Raw genomic sequence first — 27,142 nt, 5'->3', positions numbered from 1 at the left:
CAACCGAAGCTGCCGGTCCAATGAACATAAATTGAAGACGTAAAGTGTTGCTACCATGTTCGGTTTTGTAATTTCCTCTTTTTATACATATCATATTTAATACTAATAAAAATATATATAAATTTAATGAAAGATTAAAATGCACAAAACTTTAAAATGAAATATTAAAAAAATAATAATAATTTAAAACAAATAATTTCTTTTTTCAGTAAATAATATACTATTTATATTGTATGTATTTTATTATTAATACGGTTTTATTATTATTTTTATATTTATAAATATATATAATATACTCAGTTGATTTGATGTTTACATGTTCTGGGTAAATTACAAAATGATGGTAACACTTGCATCTCCTACGTATGCCATCTATCGAACGAATTGAAAAGTATTATGTCGAGTGGAGCCTTCATATTCTACTAGATGGCAGAATTAGTCAGTGATTATTTTTGAAAAATATTAAGTTTTAGCCATAAAACTTTTATTATTTTATGTTAATTTTTTTGTTAACCACATGATATGACAAAATATTTAATGAATTAAGTGTTCGATATAATATTTAATCAATTATTATTGAACTAGTTTATAAATGATGTAACAGATGGCGTTACGTTACCACAGTAAATAGTACCATAAACGTCTAATAGGTGGCACAAATTAAACATAATACTGTAAAACTTATTTTTATGCTTTGTACATTTAATAAAAATAAATGGAATAATAAAAAATATAAGTATCTATAGACTAACAACATATAATTTCATCTAATAAATAATATTTCATAGTAAAAACTAACTATAACAATTTTTATAAAATTATATTATATAGGAATTTGTAAGTTACTAACTCCAATAGGATTGCGTGATTGTTAATTTCAAAATTTGTAATTCAAATTGCAAAAGTAAACGCCAATTTTTTATTTACAAAAAAGCTCTTTAAAAATGATATAGTGTAATAAATTGAGCTAAATTATTTTTTAATTAAAAATTTATAATATTTCTATTAATATAACTATATCAATATTTTACTATCATGCTGTTACAGGTAGACATGGGAGGTAGATATGGGAAATATACAATATTTTCTTCTGTCAGTTTTTGTACCGATTATTATCTGCTACTACACTATATAGATTTGAATCTTCATTTTAAAAACGATGTACCAAATTAACACATAAGGTATAAATTTAGTGCCATCTTGTATTTATGAAATAAAATCTTATAATAGGTGCTATATATAGATCTTATTATATTTCTCGGATTTGGTTTCGCGTAAATTCGAAAAAAAAAACAAAACATTATTTATATTTAAGTTCTTTTAGTTATTATTCATATAAAGACTTTAAATTCGTTTTAATTGATATAAGATTAGATTTTATTACTAAAAACTTTTATTTATAAAAACTAACTAGTACCTAATAGTATGGGGAGATCAAACGATTACCTACTACTATTACTAATAGATTATAAAACTAGTCAACTTACCGGCTATAAAATAAAATAAAAATACTCTTAGCGCAATAAATAATATATTTATTTTATACCAAAGCATTTTTCACAATATATAGATAACATACTACATATACAATTGTAATATTCCTACAAAATGATTACATAATCTATCGATGCTAACAAAATTCTAGCATATAACATTAATTAGCAACAGATATTTTAAATATTTACTAATAAGTTAACTAGTTCAATGAATAAGAGTCACTTACATTATAGTTCTTCATCTATAACAAGAATAAGATATGATTGAATATTTAGTGATATAATATATGTATTTGAGACAGAGTTACATTGGAATGTGCGCTATTGCAGTACGGTATGGCTAACAATTATCAACTATTTTATACGAGTAGGTTAACAAAATAAATGAATAATAACAATAATAAAAAAATAATCGTTACGGACTATAAATCATGCTATAACAAATAAATACTTAGTTAAGAAAATTTTGTACGTGTTATTAAGATGATTGTTTTTGAAAATGGTTTAGTTGTTATTATAAACATCAGAACTGAACAGAACCTAATACTCTGAAGTTAGGATATTAAGAGATTACTGCACGAAGAGAAGATGTAAAGAAGAGGAATCACTTCGATGAAAAGACGAATAAATATGTAGTATATTTATTCGTGTGATAGTGAGTAATGTGTGATCAATCAATTTGTGGATTACAGGTTGTGCGGGTATTTTATAGTATATAACAAAACATGAAAGTTTTAAAAGCTATAGCAGCAAGATTTTATGTATATTGAAATATACATTTCTACTGACATGGAAATGTCATAATTGGTTATTTGTTTTTTATAATAATAAGTAAGTATGTTCAAAATTATTAAAATTTTAAAGTCAAAAGTTTCTGTTCGGACTAACCATCAAAAGACCCAGACGCAATCTCTTTATAATGATAAGGTCACATGACTTTACGTAAAGCGATAAAAGGTTGAAGCCAGTTTTAGTAATGATGATTCGAGAATAAGAACATAGATCCTGTTTAGTACAATTAACTACAATTACGGAATTATTATTTTTATTATGATTTTATTGCAATTTCTGAGTGGCTAACTAGAATTTTAAATAAATCGATATAATCAAAGGACTCGTACATTGCAACGATGCGTATATGCCTCTAATTAAAAACAAAATAGACTAATCTTATAGTTAATTTCAAACGGGGTTATTCTTAGGATTACAATTGTCTTAATTAGTGGCAGTTATATGACAAACTAAGATTACTAGAATATTTTTACAGATAAGTTATGTGGTGATTAATAGTTTAATACATGTAAATAACGTATGAATCAAACATATATTTATTTTAATACAATAAAGTCAACTATTGAGAATATTCACTCAACTAATTTTTAGCCTCACTATTTGCTTTCATATGTTTTAAATCTTAGATGAATTTATTAAAACAGTCTTAAAACTAACGTCCATTAAACATTAAATATTACTGCTAATAGAAGTCGAGATTAATATTAAATAATAGGTAAATGTACCACATTACTGGTTGTAATGGCAAATTAATATTTCAGCCTGATTTCAAAATAATACATAAGTATTTGATAAATGATAATTGGTGGTGTGAGCTTATTCTAACAAAATAATACAAAACGTTTGTGATTGTTTCACTATTTTTCTAATTGTTCATTTTATATCTTATCGTTTCTAATTCCGAGCGAAATTTCTTGTTATTCCAAAAACACAAAGTTTTGCATGATTTAAACAAAAGAATATTACAATATCTAGTTTCATTCATCACACTTGTTTATAGATATGGTTCCAATAGAATAAATTGAGAAATGAAGAATTGTGTTAAATGATAATAATATTTTATAATCAAAATTGTATTTTTTATTAATCCTATTTGATTTTTTGCTAAACTAAATAATTATATTTTCTAGATTATTTAGATAATCAAAATAAATATCAATTAAAAATATAAATACTTACATATACAGAACTTTCAGAAAAAAAATCACTGTTGAGGGTCTTGCAGGATTTTGTTTCTTGTATTTTCCATAAAATTTATATTACAATGTATCAAAATAAATATTTGATTAAGTATCTGATAATAATGATGTCCATTCTTATTTCTGACTACAATAAGCATTCCTTCATATCCAATGTTTTACTTCGCGGTATTAGAAACATAAATAAAATTTCGTGAAGTTAATTCCGGGAACTATAAACACAGCATGCACGGTAAACAGAAAATGATTTCAACACCAGAGCAAGTCAAACACAACCTTTCTATAAGTAGTTACGTTATAAAAAAATTCTAATACCTACTTGTCAATTATAATAGAATAAAATGAAAATGTAAGAAAAAAAATGCAATTTTTTTTCTTACAAAAAACAAACAAAAAAATTCAATTTTTTTTCTTTGTTACGATCGGTATCAGTATATTCATGAACAGAAATTGTAACTTTTAGTATTATGTGCGAAAATGATTGTTTTCCTGATCAATTATTAATAATGATGGTCAATGGCTTCGAGAGGAACATTGCAAAAAAAACTGTCTATAAAATAAGAAACCGTTATAATATCTGCTTGGTCAACTTATGTTGTTAAACTTCTCATAATTATGATTGAAAACTTATACGATAATTACCTGTTGGTTCCTAAGTTAGATACGACTTTTGGACACTTTGTGTTTGTTTTGTAGTTGAATTTTTATGTTTATAATGTAATTCTACTTGCATAGGTAAAAATCATATATTAAATTACTTTCTCTCATATTATATTACAAAAACATCGCAGAATAACGTACATTTACTTTAATTATTTATTATTAATTATTAAAAAGTATTTCTAGCCGACATACAAGTATAAAGTTAAAGAGTCAAAAATTATTAATTCCAAAACATTTTCTATATGATAATATTAAAACAAAATAACTTAAAAAATGACAAGATCAGATTCAGTTTTTGTATTAAAACCTGCCTTAATGCTAGTTATATTATAGGTTTATGTTTTTAAATACTATTCAAACATTAAACACATATATAATGGCCTTATCATTCATCATTGCAGCTTATATATTACATACACGTACATTTTGGTCTTAGCAATATTAAAAATTCGACTACCATGGCTCACACAGACAGACGTAGCGAAAGATTTTCTGTTGATAAAAATCCATTATTTTATTCTATGTTTAATGATTGTTTAAGGATATAGGATGGTCTATAGATAACTAATGTCGAACAACTAGTAGCACTAAGAGAAATATTTTAGTTATAGGTAGTAATATAAGAAGTATAAACACAAATTAAGCACATGAAAATTCAGTGGTTGTAACCAAAAGCCGAGATGGCCGAGTGGTTAGAACGCGTGAATCTTAACCGATGACGAGAAAACCTGTATGTGCCTAATTTCACTAAAATACTGCCACATGTGTATTCATATACCCACCCGATTTGGAACAGCTTAGTTGAGTAAGCTCTAAACCTCTCAAAAGGAGAATAGGCCTTAGTAAAAAAAAATAAGATTTGGTGCCACGGATTGTTTACGTCATCACTTATTATATTAAAAGATTACTCTTATGAAAACATGTAAGCACATGAAGTCATATATAATCAATTTATAAAATAGTTATGTATATTTTTATAAAATAAAATTTTAGTTAAAGGTTTCTTAAGCATTGTCAATGTTTTTTAATTTAACATTTCGTACATATTCTATGTGTTTAAAAAAATAATCATAAATAAGTTAATTTAAAAAAATAATACGATATGTTTTTTCATAATACATTTTATAGGATAGTAATTAATTTCATAATAATTATGTTGAAATGACTTTTACATTTTTACTTTAGCCTATTACAACTTTTTAAAAATAATTGAATTATTTTGAAGACGGAATATTATTTTTCTTTGTTGTTTTTTCATCTTTTTTTAATCTTGAAGGTGAACATGATATTGTTGTTATTGTGTACTTTTTGTTTGTTATTGTTATTACATCATTGTAATATTCAAAATTAAAAGAATTTAAACGCTTACCTAAAAACTACGACTACGATATGCCCACATGAAATATATTTGTTAATGTTTACTTATTGTAATAACAATATCATTAAAATGTCTACTAATGATGATTATATAAATATATAATGCAAATATATATGGATTTGGGTATTCCATATACTAAAAGTTTGATATGTTTTGTAGAAAATAAACAAACGAGTAATGCTAAAACGTATTCAGATTTCCTTATTAAACTACTACTATTATTCTAAAAGTGATAAAATTGTAAATATAAAAAAATAAGTAGCTTAGAAAATACGGAATAATTAATACAATATTTAAATTCTAATAAAAAATACTCTAAATTTTTTACGGCCTAACTAAAATATTCCAAAATATGCAAAATGCGATGCGATCTAAATATCCTATACATAATTATATTTTATAAACGACTATCTTATACATGGATGTTTATTGAAACAATTACATTACAGTGACGTGTTAACATTTAGCATGCGCTTTTCCTTAAATTTAATTATTTTTGTCCCAGTTGGATATGTGTCTTTTGTTAATAATGATTGTTTTATGAAGTTAGACATTTTATAATCAAGCAAAGGTAATCATAAAAAATTTTGAGGTATAAGAAAAAAGGAACAAAAAAGGACGAGTACTTACATACTATATTTATCTAACTTACATTAATCACATAATTAACAAATAATGTCCAATAAATAGTGTAGCGCAAAATAAACGAGTACTCGTCACACTACACGACGCTAGCAACACAATATGTTTTTCCATCTTTCACCATTTTTCCTCATCCGATGATCTTATTAAATAGTCAGCTTGGGCAGAGGAAAGTTCAGGAAGGAGTGAAAAATTAAAAATAATATTTTATTGAACTCAAAAACATTATAATGGATTACTCCGTCCTTAAATTGATTGCAAATATCACGAGTCTTATTGCTATCATTTAAACAAATGGAGTTTTGATATTATAATTCATAACGAAAGATATATGTCAATTCTGCGTTGAAGGCTTAGTAATGCAAAGTAAACCACATGTCCATACGTTAACAGGATAAGCACGATGCTACGTTTAGATGATTTTTTAAAAGCTGTGCAAACTAAGTTTGCGAGACGCGTTGGTACTTAAAATATTTAACTTTAATGAGAAAAAAATACCATGATGAAAATATCTGCAATAAAGCTGACAAACATATATCGCGCTTAATCCGAAATTGGCAAAGAAATTTCAACCTGTATCCTCAGAGGGATTCCGAGGATAACTCAGCTAGCGACGTCTCGACCGCGAACGGTCGGTGAAGGAGGTCCTCATTTATTTGCGCACACCGCGCTAAGGGTCCACCTCGTGGCATACCTCCATGTAGTCGGGGTCGTGCATTATATCCTTTATCATGTCCTTTAGCATCGTGTACCGCGGAAACATCGGGTAAATCTTCGAGCTCATGTACTCTGACTGAAAAGTTAAAATACTTTCATAAAAACTACATTGATTGTATTAAATTGTTCGCTTTATACTTTTAGTAATTAACTGAGAAAAATTATTAAAATTAAATTCAATTTATACTGAAATAAACAATCTAATTAAAGTTAATTATTGTAAAGAAAATTTTAATTAAGCAATTCAGTTAAGTATTATGTTTAAAGTTTAAGTAACTTATTTACTTAAACTTTAAACATTAGACCCTTACATATGAAATTGGCGTTTTGTTTGTACTTTGTTTTTGATGAACTTAATTCATGCCTTAACTTTATTATTTCGTTAAAATTCTTATCAATATATCACGGCTAAAATATTTTTGCATATTATAATTAATACTAATACTACATTAATACAAATACATAATTAATACAAATATTTTGCTCATATTTTTTAAGTGATATTGAATTGCTTAATTATTGAAACCTAGGAATTTTATTCAATTATACATCAATTATTATATATGAGTAGATAATCGATTTTGAAACTCTTAAAGTATGACTACACAATAATTCATTAAATAATAACAAGTGTTTGCGTGACGATTCAAACAAGAAACAAGTAATATTTTAAATATTACCTTAAGCTCTCTGATAAGATTCCTTAAGCCCGAGTACTTCTTAAGCAAACGATACAAATCATTTGTCATTTGCGTGTTCTCAGTCTCTATTTGAGATGTCGTCATATCTGAAAATGTCCACCAAATAAGAATTAAAGGGCAATATAATAGTAGGGCAATTTTCTTATAAGTTTTTAATCGACTTCAAAAAGGAGGAGGGTATATATATTTATATTCGTTCGGGCAAGACTTCTTTGTTTACAAACTTATTTTAATAATAATTTTTTTTCTTTGTTACGATCGGTATCAGTATATTCATGAACAGAAATTGTAACTTTTAGTATTATGTGCGAAAATGATTGTTTTCCTGATCAATTATTAATATGGTCAATGGCTTCGAGAGGAACATTGCAAAAAAAACTGTCTATAAAATAAGAAACCGTTATAATATCTGCTTGGTCAACTTATGTTGTTAAACTTCTCATAATTATGTTTGAAGACTTATACGATAATTACCTGTTGGTTTCCAAGTTAGATACGACTTTTGGGCACTTTGTGTTTGTTTTGTAGTTGAATTTTTATGTTTATAATATAATTCTACTTGCATAGGTAAAAATCATATATTAAATTACTTTCTCTCATATTATATTACAAAAACATCACAGAATAACGTACATTTACTTTAATTATTTATTATTAATTATTAAAAAGTATTTCTAGCCGACATACAAGTATAAAGTTAAAGAGTCAAAAATTATTAATTATTATATAATTATATTAACTTATTTTAATAATTATTTTTACGTTAGATTCAGAAAAACTTCACAGTGGTACCGTTAAAATTTCAGTGTTGTAGAAAATATTGATTTTATACTTTCAATTACTTGCTTTTTAGTTGAACTTAACGAATTAAATTTACTTTTGAATTAATTTTTTTTTTCTTATATTTTTATATATTTTTATAGGTTACAGCACGGCCTTGAGAAATGGTAATGTATGAGCTATTATGATGTCTTTCACAAGGCCCGGTTTGTGTGCGTGACAAGGCCATATGACCGCTAAAATCATAGGGCCTGTAAATTAATGGATTTATCATAGAAGATACAATAATTAAAGAAACTTAAAAATTACTTGAAAACAAAATGTAAAAAGCGTGGTTTGTAAAGTGCAATAAAACCTATTTTAGGTTCTGAAAACAAGTCGCTTACATTTTTTTATATTTCTGAATAATACGTCTAACAAATAGGTACCCACAGGGAGTGCATGACACTATTGTTTCCCTTGCCATACTTTCCAAAATTTTATCTTGATTAGCTATCCTATGGGTGTGTTCAATAATGACGCCCTCCCGATGGAGTACAACTATAGCAGTAAGCAAAGTAGCAATTGCGCAGGGGATATTGTAGTGCTGAAATGTGTGTGAGTGCAAATGCAAATACAACTACAATCGCTATTCCATGGATAGAAAAATTCAATTCTTTCTTATAGACCTGGGAAATGTATATATAAGTTAGCCACTAGAATAGAGAAGTATTAGAGCTAAGGATTATTAGCATTTTCAGGTTTCGTACTAATTACATTTAAGTATCCTAGTATTATCTTGAATTGTTTTTACAATCAAAATTCTGAAGCAAACTTTGGCTGTTCCAAGTAAGATTTTTCTCATATAATAATTATGAGCAAAATAGTAGATATTTAAATCTCTCGATTATTATAGTATCACGTTCTTTCACATAATTTATTAAAGTTACCTTTTTTAAACAGCAACCAATCAAGCTGACAAGGCTTATGGGTGCCAAGAATAATCGTTAGTCCGATACCATACACCAAATAAATAATTAATTTCAAATGTTAATATTAAGACAAAGCCAATCCAAAATCACTTTTTTTACAAACTATTGGTTTTGATTATATGACGTGATTTAATCATGACCGATTTCGACCATAGTGGCCGTTCTCAAGATGTCTACCCAATGCGCAAAGCATTAGGTGCACAAGTGTGTATGCAAATATAAGTGCACGCTTTATTCTCTCACTCTCATAACCAATGTGATGGATAATTGAGCACGACCGGTCAAGTATAGGCGCCAAACTTCCTTTAAACGGGTTTACGTGCTTTCCGAGGCACGCCAAAGAACAGGAATGTGCCAAACTACAGACTCCGGGTTGCTTCTGAGAATATATTGGTTGAAAAGCAATGACTTTTTTATTAACGAGGCAGTAAGCGAGGCATATATTGCTATGTATGTATGACATTTACACTACTTTGAAATAATATTAGATTTTATTTATTTTTGTTCGGTATGCAATGACATCATAACAGAAACAGACGTAGCGCCAACCATATATTCAACATAGCAACCGTGGTCTCAATTATTTGGCCTTTATTCAAATAAGTATTAAGTCTTAAGGATGATGAATTGGAATAGCAAAGCAGATAAGACTCCAAATATTTTTAATAGGAGTCTTTGGAGTGGCACATTAACATCGGGGGGCTAACACTCTTTTATTTAAATTAAGCGTTTAACCTAACTGAATCGATGTTTGACTTTATATCATTAAATGTCTTCAGAGAAAGATGTTACGAGAGACTAAAACAAAATAACCTTAAAATGTTGCGCCGACTTGGGAATGTTATTTCCTAATAGACATCTGTCGACTAATTCAGGGCGCGATTTGGGAATTCCTATTTCAATAAACGTTTGGAATAGTTGGATTACAGCCAGTTATATTAATGGGTGCGTTTTAAATTCTCATCATTAAACTTTTAAAAGAAAATTCTTGATATGAATATAAGCTTTACATTGACTAGTAAAACAAAAAACAATTAAACAAATTATGCTTAAAAATATTTACATTCCATAATGCACTTATAAAATTTTAAAAATTCCAAGCAGTTTTAATTTAAATAATTTAAAGTTAAAATTTTGTTCCACTGATGTAATGAAACAAGTAGTGTCGAGAAAACGCAGAATAAACTATCAAACAGTCGAAAATTGGAAATAGATATGGTCGCTACTCTTTGTTCGATTTAAAAATTGAGCTGGTATACTGGATTTGCTGTAAACATGGTTTTTGGTCTTCCTAGTTTACCTATGAAACGAAAAAGGCGTTGAAATACTCGCTGTAAAGTTTTGTAGGTTGTATAATGTAGTTTGATATTATTTAGAAAAAAAATTAATTTCTTCTTGAAATTCAAAAAATTTTTAGAACATTACTTTTTGTCTATCATTATTCTTCTTTGTTTTTTTAGTGTAAGCTACAGATATATATAAATAAATATATATAATATTACCATTCAGTCGTTCTATTCGTTCCCTTCTATCGGCAGCTTCTTCAGCAAGCTTAGAAGACGTCTTGACACCCTCACCAGATTTTTGTGTCTTTTCCATGATAGCGCAGGCTCGCAGTACGAACGCAGGTACCGTCTCCGCCTTTTCTTGCTTCGGAATTTCTACAAGAGACCAGTACTGAGTCTCTAGTCGGATGACATCCTGAAATAATTAATATGGGTTTTATGATTGAGATCAAACATTTTTTTAATATTAACTGTGAGCTTTCATTGTTTATTATATTTTAGTAATTATAGCCAGTAAGCTTCTCGGCCTTACTTCCTACGGGTAAAACTCACACAAAATTACCCATTTTATTTTCTCCAAGTAAAGTTGTAATTTCGAAAAATTCTTCCTTTGCGGATACTTACTTTTTTATGTAAGAGGGGGCAAACGAGCAGGAAGCTCACCTGATGGAAAGTGACTACCACCGCCTCTGTAAATCTGCAACACCCGAGGGTTTGCCGGTGCGTGGTTTTACTTAATAAAATAAACATATGTATTCAAATTTTTGCATTCCAGACCCTGTAGTTTTGGCTGAGTGCTTATAGGCAGTTAGGACAAACGATTTTGTACATATAGTAATTTAACTCTTAAAATATTTACGAGTGAAAAATTTACGAGTACAGTGCTTTGTTGCAACAATAATATTGTTTTTAAACATCCTAACAATGTTATTAAACGGTTATATTTGCAAAAGTGTATGCTGTATAAGCTGTATATATTATTATTTGTGTAATAAAAATAATAAGAAATACGAACAATTGTTACATATCATTTTGCTATGAAAAAAGATTTAAAGTATCATTAGAAGTGAATTATTTTCTACATAGTTTTTTTTACCATGTTTCTACGTAGTTTTTTTACCATGACCCATTTCAAATTAAGTCCAATGGTAATCGCAGCTAACGGAAAAAAAAACTTTGAAATTAGCGATATTTTAGGCATTTCGCATACTGAGTTTTCAGTTTTATATTAGGCCGGTAACACTGGGCTTGTAGCTGTAGTAGGAACTGTCTATTGCGCGGCACATTAATCACAAACTAAATAATTTATTTCTATATGAACAACATTCCTATAAGTCCAGTTTTCTTTTAAATTGTCTGTCTTTACGAATAACATGTAATAGCTAATATATAGTTATCTTATATCATATAGATGTTAGCTTATATCATAGACTATTCGTACCTATATATAAATGATGTTCCATTTTATTTTTAAATTCATCTAGTATTTAAAAACGTACATACTGTTAACTCTAAAGTAAGTTGCCATAAAATTTTGAATAGTCGAGTACCGAAATCATAAAGACACAAACTTTTTTATTTAACTTAACTACAATACGAACTACGCGCTTGTCTTAATTAAGGACACGATAGAATATTTCTACGCTACAAGATAATTATAAAGTACAGCAGTGCGCTAGGCAAGTTCCTATAGGAAAGAACTAATAATATATTATTTAAAAAATATAAAATTTCTATTTTAATGATGAAAACGTTCTACCTAAAGTATTATATTTTGTATGATACTAGAAAGCTTTAATGAGAATAAACACTCAGTTTCCTATTATTATTTCCATTTTGGTTTCATTCTTCACTATTCTTAGTATAACTTGAATAAAACAGAAATTTCTTTTTTATTGTAATGTTTGGCTGCCGAATATTCAACATTTTAGACGAAGTGTCGAATATCCGGTCGACAATCTCAGTAACGGCTTTTCTGTTTTGGGTACGGTTCACTAATGTATTGTGGCAAATTTCACTTAAAATTTAGTGTTGGTTTTATTTCAATCAGCCTATAAATAAAAAGCTATGTCAATTTAAAAAATCACGTCGAACATTTATTCGATAAAATAGCCATAAAATAACTGTTCAGTTTAATTGGCTGAAATTTTACCTTTATAGGTACAAAATGATAGTCTGTAAAATGATGATGATTGAAAGTTTATAGGAATAAAACAACAGTTAAAAAACGGACAGTTTCAGAGATTTAGAGTCTTCCCATGTAAGTTGAGCTCAGATCTATTAATCATATAAAATAGGGTTTAGCTTATGCTGGTACATGTCGGTTAAACATGTCGGCGTTTTTCCTTCAAACGAGTGAAGAGGCATCTTTCGGGCTGGCAAGGCAGGGGCGGCTAGTGCTGAACATTCTTCCCGATTGTACCGGCCGTCGTCGCGTTTGGACTCTACTACCACTTAGGAGTAGAGTCATTTGCCTTTCCGGCAAACATAAAAAAAAGCGCGCCGATTGCCGGGCTGTTGTGTACATCAGAACGACTGTACAAAGTGACAGATCAGCTTTAAAATACTAACCAGCATTTAATACCTTTTTAGTATCTTTTTTAATTGTTTGTTACCTATAGCATTATCAATGTAATTTTATTTTAAAAATGGCCAGTCACTCTGACAAGGTTTATGATTGTCTTTGCTTACATATTTAGTACCTGAACATAAATTTTTATTAGATTACTAACTCAAAAAATAAAGATTTTATTAGCAAAATAAAAAAATATCGATTGTGAATTATTGTATAAAATAACAAATTTTTTATATATTTATTTGCTTTTCAAAAAGTACGTAATTCATATGTTTAAAATGACTCAAATGTGGTTCTTTGTTTTACTATTGATTATCGGACTTCTTAATGTTGTCCTTTATATTTTTTTGGTTTCTTTTGCATTATTTGCAAAGGCGTTTTTATAAACATGGCATTTTTTTATGAAATATATCGAGATAAGATAGAGATACACATAGACACATCAACAGTTTTTCAGAACAGTTCAGAATGTTTGAAAATATTCATACTTAAGTATTTGTTTTCGGTTTGTAAATAACTTTGTAAGTTAAAGTTTATAGGTTAGGGAGGTATTTCGTTTCGTCACGGCATTTTTTTTTGTCATTGTATTGTTCAAATTATATTTAGATGGTTAGTTGATAATAAGTACTTAGTTTTTATATACACAGATTTAGAGTTCAGTTTTAAAAGGACACAATTTCCTGAGAAGGTATCGCTAGCAGTCACAATAAATAAAGCACAATAAAATACATTCAAATAGGTCGAAATAGATTTAAGGAAATGCTGTTTTTCTTATGGCCAATTGTATGTTGCCCTTTCTAGATTCGGGTGCGGCAAAAACCAATACATACTAATATCCCACTAAAATTAAACTAAAAATGTTATATATACAAGTCTGCTTTTAGTGATTTCTTTAGGTTATAAGCGGGTGAAACCGCAGGCGCTCGTGTTATGTTATACATTTTTCTGCTAAATACAATTATAAATAAAAAAAGTCATTCATTTAACAATCTTAGTACAGCAGTCACCGGATACAGTTACTTATAATAAAATGCATGTTATATAGAACTCCAAACGCTGCTTTGATTGGTAAAGTACCATATCCTTATAATCATTATTATATTTAAAGGGAAATCAAAGGGGAAATGCTGCTAGTATTCTTGCCACCATTCCACGCGATCATGACTTGTACTATAACTATTTTTAATTTTTATTTGTGTTTAATTAAGGCTTTAATGTATATATAAAATAACTTAATTAATATCGTAAGGAATTAAATAAAAAGGGTGTTTGTGTCATCGTACTTATCCTTATCATGGTGAGACAATGTTATTTGGTTTTTTTTACAGAAAATAAATAACACTAGACTTCACTAACAAGATAACTTTCAAACATTCATTATTTCACAAAAAATGCGACAACATGTCCCATCGTGCTCGTTAGTAGTTTTGAAAGGTGAGCGTGTGTTGAAAACTGCTATTTGATTTTCAACCACAGTATTCAACGATTATATTAAATAATTCCAATTTATTATTAAACTAAATCAAATTAACTTACCTGAGCTTGCAAATCTTTGAACTTGAAATACAATTCCTTAACATAGTTTGAGAATGTTGTAATTATGTGAAATAGTTTGAGAACAATCTAGAAGTGCAATGGTTTCAAAGTCCTAAGATAGAAATCTTGCGAATTTTCCTTGTAACTGCAAAGAATTGCTATTACTGGACTGAGTGCAATCAGGGCTTAAAGTGGATAAGTTTGTAATGGAACGTTTCCAGCTTCGGCTGATAAAGACTATCATGCTTTGTAACCACAACATTAAGTGTTTGAAAATTGTGGCATTCACACCGAAGGGAATATTTTATTTATATTATACTTTTGCGGAATATACGAATATATCTTTATTATGAATACTTTTAAATAATATAGTAAAATATATTTATGTTCTTTTTAAATTAGTTTGATTGTGAAATATTTATTATTGTTCATTTATATTATTAAAAATTATATATCTCTTAATTGTTTTTAGAGAGATACAATCAATAACTAACTCGTAAAACCAACTAAGCGTTTCATGTAAGTAATGAAACTTGGCTTTGCTGTAGTCGTCGTCTATAGCAATTATCGTCGGAATAAATGAAACGTAATGAATTTTAATTTCCTACCGCTTGCGACAGTTTCCAACGGTGAACAAATAATCCGTTCTAAAAGGAATTCTATTGTACTCACGATTTGATTCTTAACCGTGTCTGGTTCTTAGCATACTGATAATAATTACTGATTTATGGCATAACTTTAATATTATCTACATCGTGTGCATTAATTCTATTTGTTTTAAAACCTGTATGCATAATTTAATATAATATTTATTGTAGTATGCATAATTTTATTTGCACTTTTAACATAAAATCTTGTTTGTTTTATCTCATTGAAACTGTAAAAAGTTTTGTTGTCATTCTTTGACTCATTGAACCCTCAAATAAGTAGGTCTATTCTGTAAGAGCAAACTCGAATCTCAACGCAGAAATTGGTCTTGAAATGTCAGAAAGTGATATGCGACATTGACCATAATAATTATAACATTTTAAGAACACACGCATCAAAATACTATATCACCATAGACTTATGACTTATGATAATTGACTTAATTTGAGTAATGAAATAAGTTCTTAGATTGCACTAACAGAATAGTACTGAAGATCACAGCAAAACAAATATTGCTAAACACTAAGCATCTGACGAATAAGAAATGGTACAATTATAGCGAACCAAGCCAGCGTTTATAAATTACTGCACCTAAATATTGAACAGGGATTCATTCATAACGTTATCATTTGAAGATATGAATGTTAACTCTATTGTTAGGGGGACCATATATATATTTAACGTCTTAAAATTAATATTTTTTTGTTACTACACTCATTTAATTACTTCTTTTGCAAGAGTAGGTTTTATTCATTTATGAATCTGATTATATTTGACCACATATTGGTTGGTCTATTAGTGATCGGGATCAGACAGGTAGAGCATTGATGCCTTTTTAGTGATTCTAGTATAATGAATGTTAGAAATATACATTTATGTATTTACATTAATATATTTAATAAATACAAATCGAATTCGGAATGTTATTTTGTTTTATATATATATAAAAGAATAACTGACTGACTGACGTTAACTCAAAGCTCAAACTACTACTTATATAGTGCTAGCACTAAGGAAGAATTTTAAAGCTCTAGCTAATAATTTATAAAGTTTTTATTTCATATTATGATTTTAGTTCAAAAACTGGGAGTGTTTTGCAGTATTTCTTACAATTTTAGATTATACGATAAACTCAATTAATATTTCTTTAGCCATCGTGTTCTATAAGAAAATGTTATTATATTTTTATATATCCTTAAATGAAAATCAATAATATTGTTACCTAACACTACAATGAATATTAAACACGCATATATAATAGAAGCAGGATGAGATAAATTAAACGAATACAAGAGTCACTTGTAATTGAGGCGAAGTACTCACAGTGTTAATTCCAAACATCTACACGAGTTATTTGCTTCATATGATTTTATTTAATAATATAGCTGTAATCACTAACATGAAAGTATATGTTTTGATTGTATATGTGCCAGAATAAAAACCATCTAAATCTGTGTACAACACTACTATAACTAAACGGAATCATATAATACATTATGTTGTTAACAACAGTTGTGTATAACCTGAGTTGTATGTATTTTTTTTCTAAAATCTATGTGGAGTTGTACGCGAATACGTTTTATTCGCGCTTGTTGAAATTAGATATTCTTCAAACTCAAGTTAGAATTTAACCATTCATACTCAGAAAGATGCACAACACACACTCTCAAACAAATACAGAAAAAATAGTGTAATTAAACAACAACAAACAACAATCTCTGCGTCGCCTATTTGCATTTTTTATAGATACTTTTGTTCACATAATATTTATTTTAAATTAGCTTTCATATTGTTTGTTTTTCTTTTTTATGGTTGTGTGTTGCTACTTCTGTTTACTATTATTTTGTAAAATACAATGGAAAATACTTGTTGTCTCTATTTTCTCAATATTGTATTTTAATTTTCACATACTTCGTATAATTGTGTTGTTTTCCTAAAATAATTAAATAAATAATATTATGTACAAGTACAAAAAAAGACGTACGCTACTTCCATTGCTTAAATTTAAAACGAGTATAATATAAACTAAAATTATAAATAAGATATTGTAAATTAAAACATTCTCGAAACTCGCTACATCATCTTAAAAAGTTTGATGCATAATTATTAAGTAATACCAGTTACGCATTGCAAAAATAAAACCTCGTCATTTATTAGTATTTCATACATCATGCATGCTCCTAAATATATATGTAAGTCTAAATAAGGGTATACTACAGCTTAGTTGTACCGCTCATATATATCACCATTACTTAGGTCTAAAGACTTGTCGCAAGATAATCTCTAGAATTATATATATTAATTAATTATATGTTGTGTGTATTTCTTTAATATATATTGTTTTATATTATATGTATACAATATATTGTTACATACGAATTATTTACATAAACGCCTTAAATGTATGTATATAATAAAAAAAATAACGTCTTTACAAATCATGTACCTTGGAATGGTGCTATTCGTTTGATGGTGGTAAGAATGCTAGTAGCATTTAGTCTTTGCCTCTAGGCGAAAAATGAATCAGGTCTTCTGTCTCCAGTGGTGGCACTAAGAAGTCGTGTTATATTTTTAATACTGATCTTATAACACTGATGTACAGCGACATAAGGCAACAATGTAATGGTAAGTAAATAAATATTTTTGATGGGGTTTGCGTACAGATCTTCTGAATTATCTCGTCATTAATTATCTTGAAATTATATCATTTTAAAAGTAAGCCGAAACTATTAAATAGATAGGCTCCAATCGATCCATTCCGTCATAAATAAAAGTAAAAAAAAGAGAAATAAAACTTAGAAAATAAATATTTTCTATATTTTGAAATAATTTCCAAATAAAATATAAAAGTTACAATTATTACTTGTTACAACGAAAAAAATAATAATTAAAACACTTCTTCACTAAAATGAATTATTATCAAGAAAGAAACTCTTGCTTTTATAATAGCAAGGAATTTAAGTCATAAATTTTATGTTTTACTTTTTTGAACTTTTTTAATAAAAAATATGTAGCAGAACTGTAAAACAATTAGTGAATTAGTTATGCTTAGTTAAGTACATTCTTATATTAAAAACAACGTTTTATTATAAGAATTTATTGGTGGTAGGGCTTTGTGTAAACTCACCTGGGTAGGTACCACCCACTCATCAGATATTCTACCGCAAAACAGCAATACTTGATATTGTTGTGTTCCGGTTTGAAGGGTGAGTGAGCCAGTGTAATTACAGGCACAAGGGACATAAAATCTTAGTTCCCAAGGTTGGTGGCGCATTGGCTATGTCAGCGATGGTTGACATTTCTTACAAGGCCAATGTCTAAGGGCGTTTGGTGACCACTTACCATCAGGTGGCCCATATGCTCGTCCGCCTTCCTATTCTATAAAATTTATATATCCCGCACGACTAAAATAACAGCAGACTTCCTTACACTTAAGTTTCCAAGAGCAATATGAATATAGTATTTTTTTGTAAGATTTCATTAACTAAAAAAAATGATGTCTAGAAACTATCAATGGAATCTGATTTTTCATCGTTATCGATATAAAACAAGAGCAAATCATTTACCAAAATGCATGCCAGCTCCCTATCCATTAGATTGCCCGTTGAAAGATTTTTAACAGGTAAAATTAAAGGCTGCCAATGTACAAAATGCTCCAAACAAAATTTGATTGCAAAATGTATACTGAACAGAAATATTTTCTTACTGCGTTATTAGTAAACTGGCAAAGCTTGGGGTTTAATGAGTTTGAATTGCAATCTATTATTGGAATTGGTCGAGAAAATCCTGACTCGTATTTCGAAGTCGTTGCTCAACGTTTGGCTGAAATTATGGATTTGTAAAGTGATTCAAGTATTTTTTATTTTGTGATGAATAATTTTCGTTAACTTATAGTTAAGAAGGTAAAAGATCTTCGGCGCAAGGCCGTTCAAGAATAATTAATTAATTTATGTAAACATACAATTTTCTTGCAAAATACTTGCGTCGCCTAGATAGTGATAATGATCCAGGAGTGAAAAAAAATCTTTAGATATGAAAAAACAAGTAAGAAAATATAAGTATATAATATAGTTTTTAGTTTAAATTATAAAAATAAAGAATATTTATATAATTTTAAAATAAGAGCCTAAATATAAACTTTCATTACTCCAACTTCAAAGTAACGTTATATATACTTTTACTCTATTCATTTATCTCCTTGGGAATAGAATTTGAACACTGTAAGATACTTTAGTGGCTATTTACATTAGTTGGCTATATTTATAGAGCTGTAGAACCCAGGTTGAACAATAACCAACAAGTTATTTATGCCAAACAATTCGCAATAAAAGCCCAGAACTTGGAAGTTAGAATGTCATTGTTTTTGTTTTTGAGTCTGAATTCCGATTTCCGGTCCATAACTTCCAAACCATCGGACAACTGAGAGAATAGTTAGTGTACTTTTGTTTGGCGCATACACGTTGTGCACTACATAGTTGAATAATTTTCGTTGTGAATGGCTGTCGTGGCTCAATCAAATTATATTTTATTAAATCATTTATATAATCATGAACTGATATAAAATTAAAATATGTTTATCGCACACATTTTCTGTGTGTCAATAATAAATTACGAGTATATTCCTTATTTTTTCGGTATATCTAGAACTCATATTTTTATTTCATGTTAAAGAGAAGAATAAATTAAGCCCTGTCACGTCTTCATATTCTATGACAAAGATCGATTCAAATAGAAGTCGAGGTCGAGTTCTTCGTTTTATTTTTTCGTATTCACCTTTTAGCATTTGACTTCATAAATAAATTTTCGCCTAGAATGGGAAGGATATAAAAAGGCGAGGTAGTTGTTCATTTGCAGAAATGTCGTCGTATTTTTTTTGCTATCATATTCTTATTCGAATTATTAGTAGTCTAATACAACACGACCGTTGCATGTATAAAAAAATTGTGTACATGTTTTACTAAATTCTAGCTTTAATATTGCAAGTTTAAATAAAGTTCATTTTCTTATTTTGGCTTATGCATCGTAGATCAATTCTTTTAGATTTGGTAAGAAGTTTTAGAAGAAATGTTGTTGTTACGGTATTAGTAATATATTCCTAGGTGGTTATTAGTTAACCTTTTAAAAAAGAACAAATTATATAAGAATTAGAGAGTATAGATAGATATGGTATATATAAGGAGTATAAGCTATGATTGTAAATAATCACTTATGACTTATTAACATCTATATTGTTTTCTGGAAAAAATTTACAAAAGAAAATAAAAACTTTATGACTCATTGTTATTATATTTTGTGATAAAAGTAAAGGCACAGATGAGTTATCTGGGCCTGATCCTGGACGAAAGATGGAGCTTCGGGCAGCACAACTGAGCCCGAAGTTTATCAACGCTGCTGCTGCCTTGGGCCAGCTCCTACCCGACGTAGGAGGACCGGAATCACCATGCCGGCGCCTATACTCCATCGTGGTGCATTCTATGGTCCATTGGAGGTGCTCGTAGAAGTGTACCGGTTTCGGATGGAAGCTCGGGCGAGCAACGACCGTCCAGGATCCTCGGTGGGGGGGGGGGCGAATCAGGTCTCTAGTCCAACGAGCGTTGATTCGTAGACTGCAGGAGGACCAGAGGTCCCCATCAGCAGGTCTGGCAACAATGCAGGCGATCCGCCCCCACTTGAGCCATTGGGTAGCAAGGAAAAGCGGCAAACTTACGTAGAGGCTGATGCAGGTGCTTACCGGACATGGCTGTTTTGGTAAGTACCTTGGCCCTCGAACAGACTGAGAGGATACCGCTGGTTTTTTAGTGGGTATTTTGACGCCTTCAGTGCCGTGAACCCCACATAACCCAACCCCGACCCCAACCTAACTCAACCTCTTGTGGGGTATACGCGAAAACGCTTTTTTCCGGCGACAAAAAAAAGGTACATAATTATTATATTAGATATATATTATACAAGAAATATATCTTTCAAATAAATATTAAAGTTTAAACCTTGAACGTTTTTTGCCCAAATTGTTTTGTTTATATTCACGACACATATTGTAGATGTAATAATAAGCTGGAATTTTATGAGAGCTTTTAACAGATATTCGAATACTCGTACGTGGCCTGTATACAATTCGATTGAGATTGGTTTACTATTATACACACGAACTTATTTTGATTGTTTTCTCAGAATTATCGTCTCGAACTAAATAGTAGTTTTGTTTGTTCAAATATAATACAAACTTTCATCCTGAACCGAATTTGTAGTCACGTTGTAGAACAACGGTGTAGTTATGAGTAATAATTATAGCCTTTAACTATATAAATATGATTACCAAGTTAGTATAGTATATATACTTATATATTACATATACTTATATACATTTTGCAAGTTTATTAATAATATACTTAATGCTAATTAATGTATGTATTCGTCGAATATGTTCATAATACGTAAATCGTGTTGTTTAAAATGTAGTAGGTTTAGATTACGTTTGATCTTACTGAGTAAAGATTAATACAAATTTACAGACAGCAGGTATATATATCTGTAACTTATGTTACAGATACGTATCGAATATCCTTGTACTCTACTATCATTTTAATGATAAGATAATGTAATTTTAATTTTATTTATATGTGTATTTGTGTGTGATATATGTGTATTTTATCTTTATATTATTTATATTCGACCGCTTTCATGTTTTCTTAATGTGGGCATACACGGACACGTACCCATTCATTTATGTTAAAAAAAAAAAAATTATTTCGAGGTCGATCGTTCAGTGTTTATATAGTATTATGAGTAGCAAAAAATTATATACAGATAATTCATACGTATTTTGCTGTCGGCTTCATGAGATGCCATGAAAGCAAATAATTGCTCGTTCATTATATGCAAGTTATAATTGGCAGTAATCAATTGAAATTTAAATGCTTTTTTCACGACTGTTGCGCAAAAAGCAAATATGGATAAAAATTACAATAGCAATTAAAATTGTATGTATATATATTATATATATATTATAGTTTATCTTATATATATATAAGATAAACTAAAACAAAGACACCTCACAGCTTTATTTAGCCACTTTAAAGAAGCAGGTTTTAAAATTGGCTGAATTTTTTTGTCTATGAAACGCAATATCGTTCGAATAGAATGTACCTCAGGGGCTACATTAAAATTTAGTGCAATTTGAACTTAAAAGAGAAGAAAAAAATGTGAAAAGCTTCATTATTTATTATGAAGTATTATTTACTTATTTTCTTTATAACAAATTATAACACTGTTTCAATGCCGTGGTTGTCAGCTCTTCGAAAGTATTCAAGCATATTGTTCAACCCACTAAAGAACAAAGTAGATCTTTGGAAGCTAAATTCTGAAACTTTTAGGTATTTATTTCGTATATAGGTATATATATACGAAATAAATAAACCGATGAAAGATGATCCATATACGATTGAACGTAACATTCATTTTAACAAAACTTGAAATTAAGCTTTACCCGTTATTTTCCTAACTGCGAGAGCAAAGCTATTCGGAAACTGATCGACAATTCGTACATTTTCAGTTTCTCGATATCTGATTGAATTTAGGATCGGTTATTTCTATTTGTTTTAATTTAAACAACGACAAGAAACTCTTCGTAAATATTAATCTGGTTCCAAAATTAACAACTTAGAATATCTTTAAAAAATTATGTAGATAACTAAAAAGAGCTCTATAAAACTCTAAACTTTTTTTTTAATTTCTTAATACCGTAAAATATTTATACCCAATAATAATTAAACAAACTCAGAAAACATGAAGTTTTGGTTTCAACTGTGCACAATACGCAAATGCACGACATAGTTGTTTATTCATGATTTTCATATAACCCGGCCTCGTTGTTTTGCATTTCTCTTAATGAATGGTATAATTTACAAAAGTCTCCATTATTAGATACTGGTAACTCCTTTTATTAATTGTTAATTGGTGTTAATTTATCCTCTAAGTTAGGTATTTTTGATGTAAGCCATTTCTGTATTAGATTTCATTATTTATATCAAGTTCTGTGTTACAGGTTCACTTATTTAATAGAAGCTGAGTATAGAATTAATTGATATCTAGATATATGTTATGATTTTATTAAAATTACACATATTTGGTAGCAGAGAACTGCAGTTGCTTAAAAGTAAGCGAGCCGATATATATATCTACATATTACTGAAATATTACACTCTGCATCCGTCGATTATCACAAAAGTAATACTTAAATACTTAGGTAATACATTTCCAATAATATTTATTTGCAGAAGGTTTGAAAACCATTCAGACAAATTATAGTTGAATAAAAAATATATGGTGCAATTAAAACATTTTTTTTAAGGAATAGGTCACCACTCATATACATTGGCATTGAAATAATGTCAACCATCGCTTACATCACCAATGCGCCACTAACCTTGGGAACTACGATATTATGTCTCATGTGCCTGTAATTACACTGGCTCCATAAACCGAAACACAACAATACCATGTACTGCTGTTTTGCGGTAGAATATCTGATGAGTGGGTGGTACCTACCCAGACGAGCTTACGCATAGCCCTACCACCAGTATAGAGAACAACAACAATGAACAATAACATACTGAATTATAATTTATGTATAACCAGAAAATAATTTCAGAGACTGAAATTAACCTACACACGACCCACGGTCAATAAATAATAATAGTAGATGACGTAAGCGTTGTATTTCTGTGAGATATTAATTAAGCATTACAAAACGCATTTGTGTTTATCTTGACACGATGTCTTGTCATTTTACTGTCTTTCTTTTAATCTTCATTTCTAAATGAATTCAAGCTACTATAGTTGCTAATTGTTAGCGAAGCGAAAGTTTTAATTTGTCATTCTACAATACTTATTTTTAATTTATTTTCTAGAGATAAAACATATCATGTTATTATTATTGTTTCTATATCTAATTTCTAGATACCTGAAACGATTTATACAAATAGACCACAGTACAATCCAGGACATTATTTTAGCCTATTGAAATTTCGTTATTTAAAATAATAAAGCTTATATATACTACTATGTACTTATTATATAAATATATATATATTTATATAATAAGTATCCTTGGCGTACGTCTATACACTATAAAAACAGCGCAAATACATAATGTTAGTATCGTATTACATATAAAAATTTATGTTTCAGAGAAGTAGTAAACTAGTAACCACTGACCTAGGTCTAAGTCAAGGCCTGTCATTAAAATAGGATATTAATCTTTACCTTTTGTATATAAGAATTTGGCTTTTACACAATTTTTATTTTAAGTGTAATTGATTACCTAACATCCGCCCATCTGGTAAATCGCAACTCTGCCTTTGGGAAATTATTTATATCTTAAACAGAACATACAAATTGATTATTTTAATAATACATTTAAACCAACCTTGATCATTGCCTTGAGTAGAGCGTACCGCGTGAATACGTTTCTTTCAGCCTTGGACTCATTGTATCGCGTCATAAGTATTATTAGAGCTTTCTTCGCAGTGTCGTAGTTTTCATCGAGACGGACTCTGACCACACGGAGTCTTTCATTCGTCTCAATTACCTCTTCCTTAGTCTGGCCGCCTATTTTTGTACAAATAAATTAAATTAAAGTCTTTATATTATCTATTTAAAATATCAATGCTGTTATTGTTTAAGTCTTAAATTCTTCGATATAAATATAGTATTTTAAGTTTTACCTCAATCATTTTGCTTTATAAACCCATAGCGTAAAATTTATTTTTATAATTATTTTTCAAATGCAGGCGGAAAAATATGTGTTAAGTTTGTTATACGGGGAATCCAACATTACGATTTTTCGGTTTCAGTCATATTGACAGTAACAGATGAAGGAAGTCACTTTCCGTTATTAATATTTGATTCAGTTATGCGCATTAATTGGCAAGCATTAATTAATATTTCGTGAATATTATGGCATAAAATATAAATTAATAATAGTTATAGACTTACTGGAAGTGCCCTCGTCCTTGACATCTTGAACGATCCGGCGTACGCTTTGTGTAAATTTACCGACTAAATTGGTACTGGCTGTAACAAAGAGAAAACGAGGCTGTTAGGTAGAAATACTAAAAAATATTATTTATATTAATTGTAATCATTGCTTTGAAGTTATATTATATTTGCGTTGGCTAACATTTTTAAGAGAGTTAGTTTCTTGTTCGGGCTTAAGAATATTGTCTCATACATAGTTAAAACAAAGTTTGTCGGACATATCGTAAGTTTGTAACACGGATATGCACTCAGACGCTCGACTAAGCCGGTCATTTGAGAACGATTGCACGCTGAATGAAGAGAGAGTAAATTCATCGAGCAATTTGCTTAACATTGTTTTGTTACATCGGATATCTGAAGAGTGTGGTACTTCGGCTAGGTAAAAAAAAAACAAAACAAATAATAAATATTATAATAAATTTTGTACAAGTTTAAATGTAATAAATACAAAAGTAACTTTGTCTGCCTGTCTATCTGTTACGCTTTCACGGCTAAATCACTCAACCGAATATGATTAATATTGGAATGAAACAAGCTTGAACCAAACAAAAGACAACCTGACAAGACTCAAGCCGCTAGCGAAAACTAGTAATTTACACTTAAGTCTGGGATGAAGATAAAACACGGGTATGTTCAGTTTTCTATAAAAAAACACTAAGTAATATTAAGACTACACGCACTGAATTACGTTTTAAATCAATTTGCAAAACTGCAACTAAAACAAAATGTAAGTAATTTTGTGAAACTTCGATAGTTACATATTATTATAATAATTACAAGTTATCTGCAACAATATTGATTTAAAGTAAAGAATATAACATATCCTATGATATGTTTCATCATATATGAATTTTAAAATAGAAAAGCTTATAAAAATATCTCTAATAAACCTTTTTTAAAGTTTTCATGGGTAGATATTGAAAAATTAAAAACTGAATAATACCTAATTATTTTGATATTCATGTGTGCGGTGGTTCTAACCAAAGGAGGTTGGAAGAAAATTTTCTGATTAAACATTTTTTCTATTATTTATTTTCTTCTATAGGGCTATATTAAATTTAATGTGATAAGTCACATTAATATGTGCCTATAACCAGCGGACGATAAAGACGCTTCCAATGATACCATTTGTCAGATTGTTTAAAAGTTATGCGGAAATAGATGAACATACTTACATATCGGTCAAAATCACAACAATACTTTTTGTTTCGCTGTAGTCGGGTAAAAAGATAATATAATAACAAATCAAAACTCATTTAAGCTTTCAATATTTCGATGATTATTTTACAATCAATTATTATGGCCTTTACATTATCGCAATAACAAGTTAACAATTTTAAAGGCATTGCTACAAGTTAAAAAACACAAATACAGTTATTGTTAAAAGCAAAATTTAATTTGGGAACGACAGTCAGAGAAGACTTGACGATAAATGCAACAACGTTTAAACGTCCAAAACGTAATTATAGATTTTATGGTGAGTTATTAATGTTCCAAATGGTGTCATTTAATTTGAGTATGTCGTTACAGACTTAATGCCTTGAGGACAAAACAAGCAAGATCTGGTCTGGTTTTAAATATTTGTTAATTCTTTTTTTTCCAACAGCAGAATGATTTAAATCTTATTACCTACCAAAAATAATTACTCTTAAATCTTTTATGCGCATACCATACGAATAGCCGTTGAAATTCATATGTAAATAAGTAAACGTACTGAAGT

At 28.9% G+C, this 27,142-nt stretch overlaps 1 protein-coding gene across 1 annotated transcript in view; it reads right to left on the bottom strand.

The window, feature by feature from the left end:
- Positions 1 to 5,914: 5,914 nt before the first annotated feature.
- LOC126769026 (uncharacterized) overlaps positions 5,915 to 27,142 on the bottom strand; it is a 158,866-nt gene continuing 137,638 nt past the window's right edge. The window contains exons 3-7 of the mRNA XM_050487564.1: positions 25,381 to 25,458; positions 24,812 to 24,993; positions 10,842 to 11,040; positions 7,568 to 7,674; positions 5,915 to 6,963 (exon numbers count right to left, since the gene is read on the bottom strand). Coding sequence (XP_050343521.1) covers positions 6,841 to 6,963; positions 7,568 to 7,674; positions 10,842 to 11,040; positions 24,812 to 24,993; positions 25,381 to 25,458 — 689 coding nt within the window. The 3' untranslated portion in view covers positions 5,915 to 6,840. The remainder of the gene's footprint in view (positions 6,964 to 7,567; positions 7,675 to 10,841; positions 11,041 to 24,811; positions 24,994 to 25,380; positions 25,459 to 27,142) is intronic.

Source organism: Nymphalis io, chromosome 6 (genome assembly GCF_905147045.1).
Source record: "Nymphalis io chromosome 6, ilAglIoxx1.1, whole genome shotgun sequence".
NCBI lineage: Eukaryota > Metazoa > Arthropoda > Insecta > Lepidoptera > Nymphalidae > Nymphalis > Nymphalis io.
Note: the sequence above shows the minus strand (reverse complement) of the source record. Positions and strands in the feature narration are given on the sequence as shown.